Source organism: Notolepis coatsorum (genome assembly GCF_963971535.1).
Source record: "Notolepis coatsorum genome assembly, chromosome: 14".
In the NCBI taxonomy this organism is placed as follows: Eukaryota; Metazoa; Chordata; class Actinopteri; order Aulopiformes; family Paralepididae; genus Notolepis; species Notolepis coatsorum.
This window is the reverse complement of record NC_140178.1, coordinates 6,800,546-6,815,243: the sequence shown is the minus strand read 5'-3', so window position 1 is coordinate 6,815,243 and position 14,698 is coordinate 6,800,546. Positions and strand designations below refer to the sequence as shown.

Genomic DNA, 14,698 nt, shown 5'->3' with positions numbered 1-14,698 from the left:
TTGAGTCTGATTCTCAATGACACTCTTGAGGTGATGAATTTGACCAACCTATTTTTAAGTACTTTTCCTGTGTCAGGATAAAACACCAAATAAGCAGGGCTGTTCTTATCATAGCCTACAAAAATACCCTTTTCACATCTTGAATCCAACTTTTTCTTGTTTTGCTTGTAAGCATAGCATGGTGACCCAAATGTTCTCATTTTTGAAAGGTTAGGCTTCTTTCCTGTTAACATGTAGTATGGAGTCTGTCCTACACGCTTGTTGTAACACCTATTTCGAATGACAGCAGCAGTCATAACTGCATATGTCCACAACTCTTTTGGTAAGTCACTCTCAATTAGCATGCATCTTGCCATTTCAAACAATGTTCTCCAATTTCTCTCAGCTGTCCCATTTTGATGGGGTGAATAAGGAGCTGAGGTCTCATGTCTGATGGCATTTCTACTTAGCAATGACTGAAATTGACCAGAAGTATACTCTGTACCATTATCAGATCTCATGCATTTGATTTTTCCATAAGGTGAAACGTCAGCAATGTACTTCTCAGTAGCCTCGACTGTGTCACTCTTTGATTTAAAAAAATAAACAAAAACTGCTCCTGAATAGTCATCAGTAAATGCTAATGTGTATCTGAACCCATCTTTAGCTGTAGGATCTATAGGTCCAGACAAATCTGTGTGTACAAGCTGCAGTGGAGCCTTTGCTCTTTCATCTGGCTCTCTGCTCCTGCTCTGAGCAAATTTACCTTTTGTGCACACTTCACATGTCAAATTAGATGTATCAGTTTTGCCTTTAATTGTCATACCCTCTGTGACTTTTTGCAATTTTAACACATCTTCGTAGTTACAGTGACCTAGAATTTCGTGCCATGTTTTGATATCATAACACCCATGACATTCATCAACATTTTCATCATTAACTGTGTTTAGATAAAACAATCTATCATACACCTTAATATCAAATGTCGTACCGTTCTCATGAATGAGCTTGCTCTGTCCTTCCTTGAATACAACCGTGGCTCCGTTGGTCGTCGCTGCCTTGACCGAGAAAATGTCTTGGGGAAAGGATGGGACGTACAGCGCCCCCGTCAGCATCGTCTCCACCTCTCGACCCGTATTGTCTTTCAGCCAAACTTTGGCTGCACCTCTCTTCAGCGCTATGCCAGAGGCCCTCACTCCATCAGCCAACTCCAGGACATGTTTTCGTGGCTCGAAACTCTCGTCAAAGTCTTTGAACTTGCTCACGTCAGTCACTATGTGCGATGTAGCACCGGTGTCGACCATAAGCCCTCTTTGCTTCAGGCCATTGCCTGGGTCGCCGTCCACCTGTCGTTCGCGGGCCTTGAAGGCGAATGTGTGGTGGTGGTCGTGGTCCTCTTCATCCGCGGCCTGTTTCACGTTGTCTCGTCGTCCTCTCCGCCTGCAGTTTGCATCTCTGTGCGTGGAACTTCTGCAAATACGGCACCACTGTCTCTGTTGTTCCCCGTGACCAGCAGCCTTGCACTCGCGGGCCATATGGCCCTTTTGGCCGCAAGCATAACAGGTCAGCAGCTTCACATCAAAGTCTTTGCCTCTTACTTTCATCACGCTGTCATCAACTGAGCTCCCACTGAACTTCTCAGTGCTCTCGTAGCTCCTCAGCTTGGTTTTGAACTCGGCGAAGGTGATCTTCTCATCACTTTGTGTAATGTGGATAGAAAACGGTTTAAACGATGCTGGCAGCCCCTTCAGAATCATCGCTATCAATAAACCCTCACTTAAAATCTCTTCTGCATTCCTCAGTGCTGTGATAGCAGTTTCTGCTCGTATAATATAGTCTGTAATGCTTTCATTAGCATATTTCTGGAGAGACGTAAGCTCTGTGTACAAGCTGATCACACGTGGTTTTCCTGTACTTGCGTAGTGATCCCTCAGAATCTTCAACGCCTTTCTCCCATCGTCCGCTGCATCTCTCATGACCAGAGACAAACTTGTGTCGTCCAACAATTGAATAAGTTCGGCGTAGACTTCTTCATTTTTGTCAGCATCTTCTGCGGCTCTTGTTGCGGCTGCGTCTGCGTCTTCTTCGTCCTCGTCACTGTTAGGCTTTTTCAATATGGTGCTTTTCAGCCCATGTAGACGCAGGTGGCCAAGAAACTTTGTTTCCCACAACTCATAGTTTTTCTCCTCTCCGTCAAAGCACAAACGATTCCATCGGCTTCCAAGATCCTTTCTGGGCCCATAACCTGTTGGCGCAGCAGCCATTTTCAGCAAAGGTCTAGACAGCCTTGGGCTACTACGGAGGAATAAAAGACGCCACACACTTCATTGCAGTTTCACACACCACTGACCGAATCTCACCAGTGAGCCGGCAATGATCCCTTTATTGGAACCAGCTGCGTAATTGTCAAGCTGACAAGTATGACGTCAGCATAAGAGCATTAAAGAGATGCATCGTTCACGACTGTTCAACAGTCGGCTCTGTGCGGCGCGCCTTATACGCTGATATAACAATATCCACGTTGTTATTATAATTTCCTTCACCGCCTACATTTGCGTGTATGATTGGTGGAGAGATCGTATGAAAAGTTCGCCAACTATGTAAACCAAACCCTATTATCTCTGTCAGTCCTTCTCTGATTGGGTGATGATGCACGGAGCCATATTTGACCAATAAGCACGAACCTTAGTGAGGATATAAAGACGGCTCTTCGGTATATTTACAACATTATTCTGTGTTCATCTCTAGAATAAACTGAATCATGTCTGGAGAGGTAAGACAGGAGGAAAGGTGAAGGCTAAGTCCAAGACTCGCTCATCTCGCGCCGGGCTTCAGTTCCCCGTGGGTCGTGTCCACAGACTGCTGCGTAAAGGCAACTATGCTCATCGTGTTGGAGCCGGTGCCCCGTTTTATCTGGCGGCTGTGCTGGAATATCTGACCGCTGAGATCCTGGAGTTGGCTGGAAACGCTGCCCGTGACAACAAGAAGAGTCGTATCATCCCCCGTCATCTGCAGCTGGCCGTGCGTAACGACGAGGAGCTCAACAGACTGCTGGGAGGAGTGACCATCGCTCAGGGTGGTGTGCTGCCCAACATCCAGGCTGTCCTTCTGCCCAAGAAGACTGAGAAGGCTGCCAAGCCTGCCAAGAAGTAAATTATTTAGCCTCTTCGACAAACTCCACAAAGGCTCTTTTCAGAGCCACCCACCTCTTCTTGAAGATGCAATATTTCCGTTTGTCTAAATACAATTTGGTTGTGTAACTTACGTTGTTGTCTCGCTACCTCGGACATAAATGTAAGACTATAAACACGTAATGCATAACATTTGACCGTGTCCACTAATGGTTACACTTGTACAGTGCTGTTTAGAAGTAATGTTTAATGTGTTTGTCTGTAGTGTTTTTGTGCCTGTTTTTGAAGGCTTAACGATATAATATAAAATTATAAATGCGGTCAAGTGATGATTAATTTTGACTGAAAAAAACTATATGGGTAGTAAGTCATACTGGACAGCGGTATAAATAGTAAGGGTTATATATATATATATATATATATATATATATATATATATATAGATTACATTAAATTAATCAAATTACAAAAAATTATGCCAAATACATGTAAAAAGGAGTATGCAGGTATGTACAGACGTGTATATGTATGAATGTGTGTCTGTATATATATATATATATATATATATATATATTGTAAGTCAAAGCAGTGACAGCAGTGACGGATGTCACCCAGAGAGCTAAATTTAATGTGCACAAAATCATTGTCTTGGAAAAATGCAGTTTCATGTCGATTATTGTTTGGCTTAATATCAAGTGTGGCTATGGAGTTTTGCTAAAATAATAATTTGGTTATCATGGCTTTGCGCGCAAATAGTTTCCTGTGAGCGGGAAATGTGCGACAAAGCCTTTCAACCAATCGTATACAAGAAGCCAGGCAGCCGTATTTGCATAATTTGGCCTATAAAGAGGCAGCAGTGCGCTTCTGTTTCCACATTCATTGCTGTTTAGTCCCGACTGATCATCATGCCTGAGCCAGCCAAGCCAGCGCCCAAGAAGGGCTCCAAGAAAGCCGTCACCAAGACAACCGCCAAGGGGGGCAAGAAGCGCAGAAAGTCCAGGAAGGAGAGTTATGCCATTTATATTTACAAGGTCCTGAAGCAGGTTCATCCTGACACCGGCGTTTCTTCCAAGGCCATGGGGATCATGAACTCCTTCGTTAACGACATCTTTGAGCGCATCGCCGGTGAAGCCTCTAAACTGGCTCTCTACAACAAGCGTAGGACCATCACTTCCAGGGAGATCCAGACCGCCGTCCGCCTGCTGCTCCCCGGTGAACTGGCCAAGCACGCTGTGTCCGAGGGAACCAAGGCTGTGACCAAGTACACCAGCTCCAAGTAAACTCCTGTTGAACCCTTCATATCGAAACCCAAAGGCTCTTTTAAGAGCCACAGACTTTGTTTTGAGAGAGTTATCCCAATGATCCGTCAAGGTCAGGTGACGAATGAATAAACATCCCTATGTATAAATTGTTCTGGCTTTTATGATACTCTGGATGTGTGCTTAGCTGGAGCTGAGGATGCGGAAAAAAATCTTATTGGGGATTGGAACACGGATATGCAACAAAAAGATGCACCCGTCTTCAAATCCTTCAATAGGTTTTGTGATCTGCACGGCCTCAGCCAACTAATCACCAAACCCACAAGGATATGTGAATCAACTCAGACTACCATTGACCTCATACTGACCTCTGACAAGTCCAAGATCTCCAATAAAGGGGTTATAGCATGTGGGTTAAGTGATCATTATATGATATTCTGTACCCGCAAAAAGCTAAAACTAAAGGCTGTCTGTCACAAAACAGTCACATCTAGAGACCTCAAAACCTACTCTAGCGAGGCCTTTAACCTTGAACTGGAGAGTCTGGACTGGTCAGATGAACTCAATGGTACACTGGTTGAAGAAACTTGGCTTGGCTTCAAAACCAAATTTTCATCAATACTAAACAACATGGCCCCCCTAAGAACCACCAGGGTAAAAAATCGCGCTGAGCCATGGATGCATACAGATTGCAGAATGGGTACAGTACAGTACAGCTCAATACATACAATTGTTAAGGGGATGCAGACCAGAGAAAGACTTTCGTCTTGTTTACATCAGGGTCCCCCATTTTCAATTCATCATAACATATATGACATACATGACATACAGATAGACAGTACTGCTACATCTATACATTTATGACATATCAGATTTGCAAATACAGTACTGTTTGTGATACAAAAGTGTCCAGAAAAGGAGTGTATATACATTTGGCGTAGAAACTGTACATTGGAGGAGGTTGGATGGGTGGGGTTGGGTGGGTTGGGTGAGGGCTGTACATTGGAGGTGGGGGGGGGGGTTGGGTAGGGGACACACACACATTTTACACTGTACATTGGAATACTGACAAAGCCTTACTTGGTAATTTACTGTACAACTAGGTTAGGACATTTGTAGGGGCCAGTTTCGAATTGCAGTCTCACGTAGGTGTTTTTTGAGAGTGTTTTTGAAAGTGGGTAGTGATTCACATTCCTTTACAGCTTTAGGTAGGGCGTTCCACATTGATGTGGCATAATTGCGAAACGTGTTTAGTCCCTTGTTTGAGCCGAATCTGGGTTTTACATGATTTGTGGAGCTCCCTCTGGTGTTGTGATGTCATGAGAGAGCTGTTCCTATTATGTGTTTGGCTAATGTCTATATGCAAGGGGGTAATTATCTGCAATGGTTTTAAATGTATTTGGTCTGTCGACATTTCTGAGCCGGACATATACAGCCGTTTAAAGCCCAACAAAATGTTATTACTGTGTAGAATGTAGTGGAATCCAGATCCACCGGTGGCAAAGCCCCAAGGAGGCGCCTCGCGACCAAGGCTGCCCGTAAGAGCGCACCGGCTACCGGCGGTGTGAAGAAGCCACATCCTTACAGGCCCGGTACGGTACCGTGGCGCTGAGAGAGATCCGTTGTTACCAGAAGTCCAGTGAGTTACACTATTGTAAGGTCACTCACAACTGCAACTCTTCTACCTCTGTAGAACTCTAAAGCGATATCAATTGGGACAATTATTGAAATTGATGTAATAATTTTCATGCGTAATGACTGCTTTGGCACTATTGACGATGGCCAGAATGTGACATATTTAGTTTGACCCTGTTGGGATCTGTGTTGTTATGACTCCTATGCTTTATTATCACTTGTGCCAAGTATTACAGATTGTATTACAAATAGCTAAGCTTTCCGCCATTTTTTTCTTACATGCTATCATACAGAGTTCCATGCAGGTGTATAAGTAGGCAGAAGGATTATATGCAGGTATATTCAGAGATTTGAGGTGCCAAAAGTTTAGCCAGTTGTGTGTGGAGTTTAACGTTTATTATTATTATTATTATTATTATTATTATTATTATTATTATTATTATTATTATTATTATTATTATTATTATTATTATAATATTATTATTATTATTATTATTTAAATACTGTAGTAAATTACTATTAGAAATTAACAAAGTAAATGGTTCACTGATAAAAGTGTGGAGGTTACATTCAAGGATGTAAATACAGGATGAACCCCTACTAGAGCTGGGGACAGGGTGGCCAGGGGTCCCGTCGTCAACACACTTGTTCTCTATGTCCCCAGGCCAGCTGGCCGACTGGATCCAGCAACATAGTTTTTCTGAAACTTCATACTGTAGTTCTCCAATTTAAACATGCATTTAACTATGAATTCTAAATGGGGCAAAGCAAGTAGAGTCTGACCGGCATACCAGCTTATCATATTATCAGGATCGATTTATTTATTTTGTGTGAGATTGTCACTTTTTGATTGATTGTTACTGTTCCAAGAGGATAACTTAGCCTTCTCAGGGACCTGCACTGGCTCCCCATGGCCGCACGAATCCGCTTCAAGGCCTTCGACCTGGCATATCGTACGGCGAAGGGAACGGCTCTCGCCTACCTCCGGTCAATGGTCTCTAACTACACACCCTCAAGACCCCTACGCTCTGCATCTTCTGGCCGCCTCAGACCTACTATCCGAGCTCCGGGAGGGTCATCAAAGAGAAGTCTCCTATTCTCAGTCCTTGCCCCACAATGGTGGAATGAACTTCCCACCACAGTTAGGACAGCCGAAACCTGTCCAATCTTTCGCCGTCGACTAATAATAATAATAATGGATTGGATTTATATAGCGCTCTTCTCTGACTGACTGTTGCTCTGACTCAGAGCGCTTCACAGAGTCCATTATTCGTTCATACACAGTCATACTAAAGACGCACATCTTCAATCATTATCTGAAATTAAATGAAAAAGAAAAAAAAATCTAACCCTAACTAACCTTACTGTCATGCACATGTCCTAATACTAACCTACACTGTATCACTCAACACTTTGATGACCATTGTTACTCAGCTGATAGTGTTGTACCCTTCCTGCTGTCTTGTTGTACAACATTTGTAAATCGCTTTGGATTATAGATGCTATTAAATAGTGCAGTTAAAGGCCCATAGCAAACAGCTGCTTGTGGAGCCAACTAGAGGCTCTCAACCCTGCTCTTACACACTGCTTTAACCCTAAACCCTAACCCTGTTCTGTTTCCTGTGTCTGTGCACCACAGTCCCCTGACCTATGCTTTAGGCAACTGGCTTGTCCTTCCGCGTTCCCGTTTTGCGCTCTGATTGACCATGCACGTTTCTGGTCATGTGACTTGTGCGCCCAATAGCGTGACGAGCTGTGTCTTTGCCCATTTCCGCGTCGAACAGCCTGCAAACTACCTGGCGTTCTATCGCCATGCTCTAAGACAAACTCTAACCTTAACCAACTTCGAAAGAGTGCCTAAGCTTAACCGTCGAAAGAACTTGCCGTCACGCTCTAAGACAAACTCTAACCTTAACCAACTTCGAAAGAGTGCCTAAGCTTAACCAGTGTAGAAACAGGCGTCGGCCAATCAGAGAGCGTCTTGCCAGAAATGCGGCTACGGAAAGTATAGACGCACCTAAAACCTCCATTTCACTTCCAAGTCTCTTGGTCCACCTACTAGAGCACTTACTCCATCTGGTGGCGAAACCCAATATGACAGGCAGCATCCTAGACAGGGTCCATGCAAAATGGAAAAACAGAAGAACAATACAAAATATGGATGTGTTTATTTATTTGTGTGTGTAATAGATAACAACATGCACTTATTATGGTGTAGCACTCAATGTATTTGATAATGTTCTAACACTTGTGCTCAATGATATCTGTGTTTTGTGTTTGTGCCCCTGGCGGGAGTTGGGTGTGGCGCTCTGCATACCGGCCCGCGTCTATTTGAAGCCCAAACAACTCCTGCTTCCGCGTTATGTCAGTGGCCAATCAGAGCGCAAAACTCGAACGCGGAAGCAGGAGTTGTTTGGGCTTCGAATAGACGTTACCGGCCAACGGAAAAGGGGTTCCTGTTTGCAATAATCCCCATCATGCATTGCGCGCGTGTGTTAAATAAATCAAATATAAATGTAACTTTCAACAGACAGCGTTGCATTATAAATATATATATATTGCATGTTGACACGGCTGTCAGATTGATGTTAAACGGTCTCCGAACGAGCGACAAAAATAGTTATACTTAGTTGTATCTTGTAAACCCTAACTGAGAGTAGTAAGCTGGATAATACGGTCGCCCCGCTGCCTCCATCTCGTCAGTTCACTCTGGTTTCTCTTCAGATCGCATAAATCTTTCGCCTTTTACTAAAGATTTCCGTGGAGAGGAACATTACGAGTATTAACCAATTTTTTGATGCCCTGCTTCACGGCGGGGCTTCCTGAACATGTAAAAAATAATATAGATTTGATGCATATTACACTTCTGAAATAATAATATATATTAATTAAATGTTCTCATTATGCAACATACTTACGTATAACGTACAACAAAAATAATTTGATAGCCAGCCAGAATGTAAATTAATCTGGTGTTGAAACTCAATATGACGGGCAGCATTCTAGACATTGTCCAGGACAAATGGAAAAACACAAGAACAGTACATATAGGGATGTGTTTATTTATTTGTGTGTGCAATATATAATAACATGCACTTATGGTGTAGCACTCAATGTATTTGATGTTCTAGCATTTGTGCTCAATGATATCTGTGTGTTGTGTTTGTGCCCCCAGCGGGAGTTGAACCAGGGACCTGGTGGACATCAGGTGACGCTCTGCCTACGGCTAACGGGTCTGACCCTTTAGCTCAGCTGGTCAGTGCGGTCGCCTGTGGATCCTATGGTCCCAGGTTCAAATCCACTCGGTCACACTAGTAACTCCCAACAGAACAGAAGAGATGCTATAGGGAGGTGTAGTCTGACGTCACTGGTTGTTCCACCCGAATAGGGATTCATCATTGGGAAAATGGATTATCGGCTATTGTAACAATTATGCCGCATGGAAATGGAAAAGCTTTCCATTTTTGCACAAAATTAGTTCCCTTCTATCACAATTTTTTTTTTATTGAAATAAAATTAGGCGATTCTCCTCAGAGGCTGGTGCGTCAGCGAGCCGTGGCCCACGGCGAGGCCTCGAACCTGGACTTGCAAGGTCGGACGGAGGGCATGGAGCTCACACTTTATCTCCCCAGTCAATACAATTTTATTCAAAACAGAAATAAAGAGAAAAACACTTTATTTATATATTTTTGTTGGTGTAAATGTTTCACAGCTCTCTCGGCACGGTGGTGTAGTGGTTAACACTGTCGCCTAGAACACGCCCTCTTTTTGACAGGTCGGTTTGAATTTGACAGCGCGCGGAAGCTTTGAGTTTGATAGTGAGATAGTTGGTTAAAGTGAGTAAGTAGTAGAGTGTTATTTTGTTTTTTGTATAGTGTAGTTTCCCCCAACGGCTTTTAGCTGTTTAGGGGAAATTGACGTTTGTCTCGAGGCTCGGACGGGAAATCATGGCAACAAACATTTCGAACGGTGGGCGGATTCCGAGACAGACGGATGAAATGAATGAACGAAAATATGAGTTAAGATTAACAGTTGAGGTGGACATTGAGGGGCCTGATAGAGTCACAATGATGCAGCTTTTGAGGGCGATAAAGTCGGAGTGTGGGACTGTCATTGGATGTCGATACAAGACGCCCAAGAAGTATGAAATCATGTTGATGGATGAGAAGGTGAAGGAGAAACTGATGGACGGATTTAAAATCAAGGACAGTAGAATAATGGCAACAGAACTGTCGAACGATGAGGTTGTCGTCTCTTTTTTGGGTCTGCCTTTATACGTAACGGATGAGGACATTCTCGAGAAACTGAAGCTATGGGGTGTGGCGGCGGTAACGCAGATCAAGAGAAGGACGTGGCCTGGAACAGACATTATAGACGGCACAAGGTTCGTAAAAGTGAAGTTCACTGAGTATGTCAAATCCCTGCCGTATTCGACCCGGTTTGAGACTCAACAGGGGATGGAACATTTTCGAGTGATCCATAATAGGCAGGTGCGAGTTTGTAGGCTGTGTCTTCAGCCTGGTCACGTCCTGAGAGATTGCCCGGACTTCAAATGTCACAAATGTGCCCAGCAGGGTCACTACGCTCGAGAGTGTGACACTGAACGAAAGTGCAGGGGATGTGATGAAAAGTACGAGCAGTGTACATGCACGCCCTGGAAGCGCTACGAGGAGCAGGGTACGAGAGGTGAGACCGGTGGGGCTGCCAAGGAGAGTGGAAACGACGGAGGAGAAGCCACTGAGACGGAGAAAACAGGTGGAGAGGACGAGGGTGAGGCAGTAGCAGATGATGAAGACGAAGGAGAGGAAGAAGACGAAGAAGACGAAGGAGATGATGAAGCGGAGGAGGATGAGGAAGAGGAGGAGATCACGCAGACCCCAGATGGAGATCAAGTGGAGACGGCGACAGGGGAGAGCGCAGAGCTGAGTGCGCGTCAGAGTGAACAGGAGAGTGACGGCCCGAGCACACAGCACGCAGATGACGAGGAGAAGGAGCTGACAGCGCGGCAGAGAGAGAGAGAGGACACCGCAGGCCTAAATGAAAACATAGATGGTTTTGATTCGGGACTGCTGAGGTCACTGAAGTCCGTGGAGAGACAGCTGGGATCCGGAGCATCTACAGGCGAAACAAGAGTTACTGGGTCTGGGCCGCGGACCCGGGGAGGCAGCGCTGGCGGGCGAGGAGGCGGCAGAGCGCATCTAGAGGCGCGCGACGAAAGGGACGCGGCAGAGGGAACGTCTACATGCGCGGAGGAGAGGAAGAAGAGGGAAGGGTCTATAGGATACTCAGAGGGGTTGCCAGGGACCGGGGAAGAGGTGGGGGCTACATCAGAGGACTCTGAGGAGATGGACACCAGCCCATCTGCTATCAACCTACTGAAAAGAAAATCAAGAGAGGAGAGAGGTGCTAAAGGGTGGTGTAAGAAGGTATGATAAGGTATGATATATAGGGTAATCAATATATTTTTCGTCATGTGTGCTGCCATCACTGTAACATCGCTTAATGTGAATGGACTGAGGAACAAAACTAAAATTGAGCAGGTGATATCGACTTTTAATACAGATATAGTGATGCTGCAGGAAACGTGGTGGACGGAAAATATGATGAATGATGTGAAAAGAAAATGGATTGATTGATTGATTGATTGATTGATTGAAAACTTTATTAACAGATTGTAGAATGGGTACAATACAGTACAGCTCAATACACACAATTGTTAAGGGGATGCAGACCAGAGAAAGACTTTCGTCTTGTTTACATCAGGGTCCCCCATTTTCAATTCATCAGGACATATATGACATACATGACATACAGATAGTCAGTACTGCTACATCTATACATTTATGACATACCAGATTTGCAAATACAGTACTGTTTGTGATACAGAAGGAGTCAAGAAAAGGGAGTATATACATTTGACGTAGAAACTGTACATTGGAGGAGGTTGTGTGGGGGGGGTTGGGTACATTGGGATATTGACAACCATACTGGGTAATTTACATTGGAGGTGGTTGGGGGGGGGCGGGGGGCACACTGTATAAACAAGTAATACTGTACATTGAGGGGGGGGGGGGGAGGAGACACTGTACAAACAAACAAAATTGTACATTGAACTATTGACAAAACCATACTAGGTAAATGACTGTACATTGGAGGGGGTTGGGTTAGGATATTTACAGGGGCCAGTGTTGAATTGCAGTCTCCCGTAGGTGTCCCTTGAGAGAGGTTTTGAAAGTGGGTAGTGATCCACATTCCTTTACAGCTTTGGGTAGGGCGTTCCACATTGATGTGGCATAATTGCGAAACGTGTTTAGTCCCTTATTTGAGCCGAATCTGGGTTTAACATGATTTGTGGAGCTCCCTCTGGTGTTGTGATCGTGGTATTCACTGACCTTTGGGAAGTATTTTGACATGTACATGGGTACCTTGGTCGTGTAGTGTATCTTGTAGACCAGGCCCATTGCAAGTTGTTGTACTCTGTCGTCTACTCTAAGCCATCCTAGGTTGTCAAAGTGGGCAGGGGTGAGGTGGGTTCTAGGAGTAAGGTCAAGCAGTAGTCTGACCAGTTTGTTTTGAGATGTTTGTAATTTTGTTTTTAGCGCCTTTGAGGTGCTTTGGTACCATGAGGTGCAAGCATAGTCGTAGTACCCCTGAATGAGTGCTCCTGCCAGAGTCTTCAGGGTGTTCTTGTTTACCAGAGAGGAGATCCGGTACAAGAATCGAGTTCGTTGGTTGACTTTTTTTATTACATTGGATGCCATTTTGTCACAGGAGAGATTAGCCTCTAGGATGGAACCCAGGTAGGTAATTTCATCTTTCCTTGTGACAATATTGTCACCCACTGTAACTGAGAAGCCGTCGGTCTTGCTGAGTTTGTTATTTGAACCGAAGAGAATGGACTCTGTTTTGCCCATGTGTAATGATAGTTTGTTATCAGCGAGCCATATGCAGATTCTGCCTAGTTCCGAGCTGAGGGTTTTTTCAACCTGTAACTTGTTCTTGTCAGAGACCAGCAGGGCTGAGTCGTCCGCAAACAGGAACAAGTTGCAGTCACAAGCTGACGACATGTCATTTGCATAAATTAGGAACAGTAGCGGTCCTAGTATGCTTCCTTGTGGAACACCACAGCTCACTGTGAGGGGGGGGGATAGGGTACCGTTTACCTCCACCATCTGTTCCCTCCCCTCAAGGTAGGATTGCATCCAGCTCACTGATAGACTATCAAAACCAATTGCTTTTAGCTTGTCAATCAGAATGGAGTGATTGACCGTGTCAAAGGCCTTTTGTAGGTCCAGCATGACCATGCCGCAGTATTTGCCTGCGTCCACCTCTTGTTTGATGTGGTCATTCAAATAGAGAAGGCATGTGTCAGTGGAGTGGGATGTTCTGAAGCCAGATTGGAATTCGTAGATTAGATTTTTTTCCGCTAGGTACTTTTCGACCTGTTCGTAGACTATTTTTTCCATGACTTTCGAGATGGAGGTGAGAATAGAAACAGGGCGGTAGTTGCCTGGGTCTAATTTGCTGCCCTTTTTGTGCAGGGGGGTCACCCTCGCAATTTTGAAGTCCTTGGGGACGTGTCCCTGTTTTATGGAGAGGTTTATTATGTGTGTGATGATTGGGGTGATGGCGGCTGCTGAGTCTCTGAGGAATTTGGAGGGGATGTTGTCATGGCCAGTGGCCTTGTTAGGTTGGAGGGCGCTCAGTTTATTGAGTACCTCATCTGTTGTTACCATTTCCAGCTTGAAGTCGTCCTTGCGGAACCCTAGGTTTTTGTAGTAAGCTACTATGTGTTCTACCCCATAAAGCCCTGAGTGGGAGGGTAGTTTGTTTACCAGTGTTGTGGCTATGTTTGTGAAGAAAATGTTTAAGTAATTGGCTACATCCAGCTTGTCTGTGATGAGCGTGTTGTCCGTTTTTATGTTTATGTTTGAGAATCTGGTTTTAAGTTTTTTACTGCATCCTAGTTGATTATTGAGTAATTTCCAAAGTTCACGTGGTTTGTTTTTGTTTTCCTCAGTTTTGTCATTGATGAAATTCTTTTTTGCAGTTTTGATCATGGAGTTTACGTCGTTTCTTAGTCTGTTTCTTTCTAGTTTGAGTTCAGTCACGTGGGCTTGGAGTTCACTGCTCGTGCTTTTAGTAAGCTTTGACTGACTTTTACGAAACTCAGAGCATTTTTTGTCTCTGTTTTTCATAGCGGCCAGTATTTCGGAGTGCATCCACGGCTCAGCGCGATTTTTTACCCTGGTGGTTCTTAGGGGGGCCATGTCGTTTAGTATTGCTGAGAATTTGGTTTTGAAACCAAGCCATGTTTCTTCAACCAGTGTACCATTGAGTTCATCTGACCAGTCCAGACTCTCCAGTTCAAGGTTGAAGGCCTCGCTAGAGTAGGTTTTGAGGTCTCTAGATGTGACTGTTTTGTGGCAGCCAGCCTTTTGTTTTAGTTTTTTTCGGGTACAGAATATCATATAATGATCACTTAACCCGCATGCTATAACCCCTTTATTTGAGATCTTGGACTTGTCGGAGGTCAGAATGAGGTCAATGGTAGTCTGAGTTGATTCACATACACGTGTGGGTTGGGTGATTAGCTGGCTGAGGCCATGCAGATCACAAAACCTACTGAAGGCCTTGAAGACGGGTGCATCTTTTCGTTGCATATCCGTGTTCCAGTCTCCAATAAGACTGATG

The 14,698-nt window shown here is 44.4% G+C and overlaps 2 protein-coding genes across 2 annotated transcripts; both read left to right on the top strand.

The window, feature by feature from the left end:
• Window positions 1–2,539: 2,539 nt before the first annotated feature.
• On the top strand, window positions 2,540–3,132 carry LOC311239892 (histone H2A-like; the record flags this gene model as incomplete). The annotated part of the gene is made up of 2 exons (XM_084328336.1): window positions 2,540–2,557; window positions 2,728–3,132. 2 exons carry the CDS (start codon window positions 2,540–2,542, stop codon window positions 3,130–3,132), a joined length of 423 nt encoding a protein of 140 aa, XP_084184462.1.
• An 883-nt stretch (window positions 3,133–4,015) lies between these two features.
• Window positions 4,016–4,390, top strand: LOC311240210 (histone H2B-like; the record flags this gene model as incomplete). The annotated part of the gene is made up of 1 exon (XM_084328754.1): window positions 4,016–4,390. One exon carries the CDS (start codon window positions 4,016–4,018, stop codon window positions 4,388–4,390), a length of 375 nt encoding a protein of 124 aa, XP_084184880.1.
• Window positions 4,391–14,698: the final 10,308 nt, after the last annotated feature.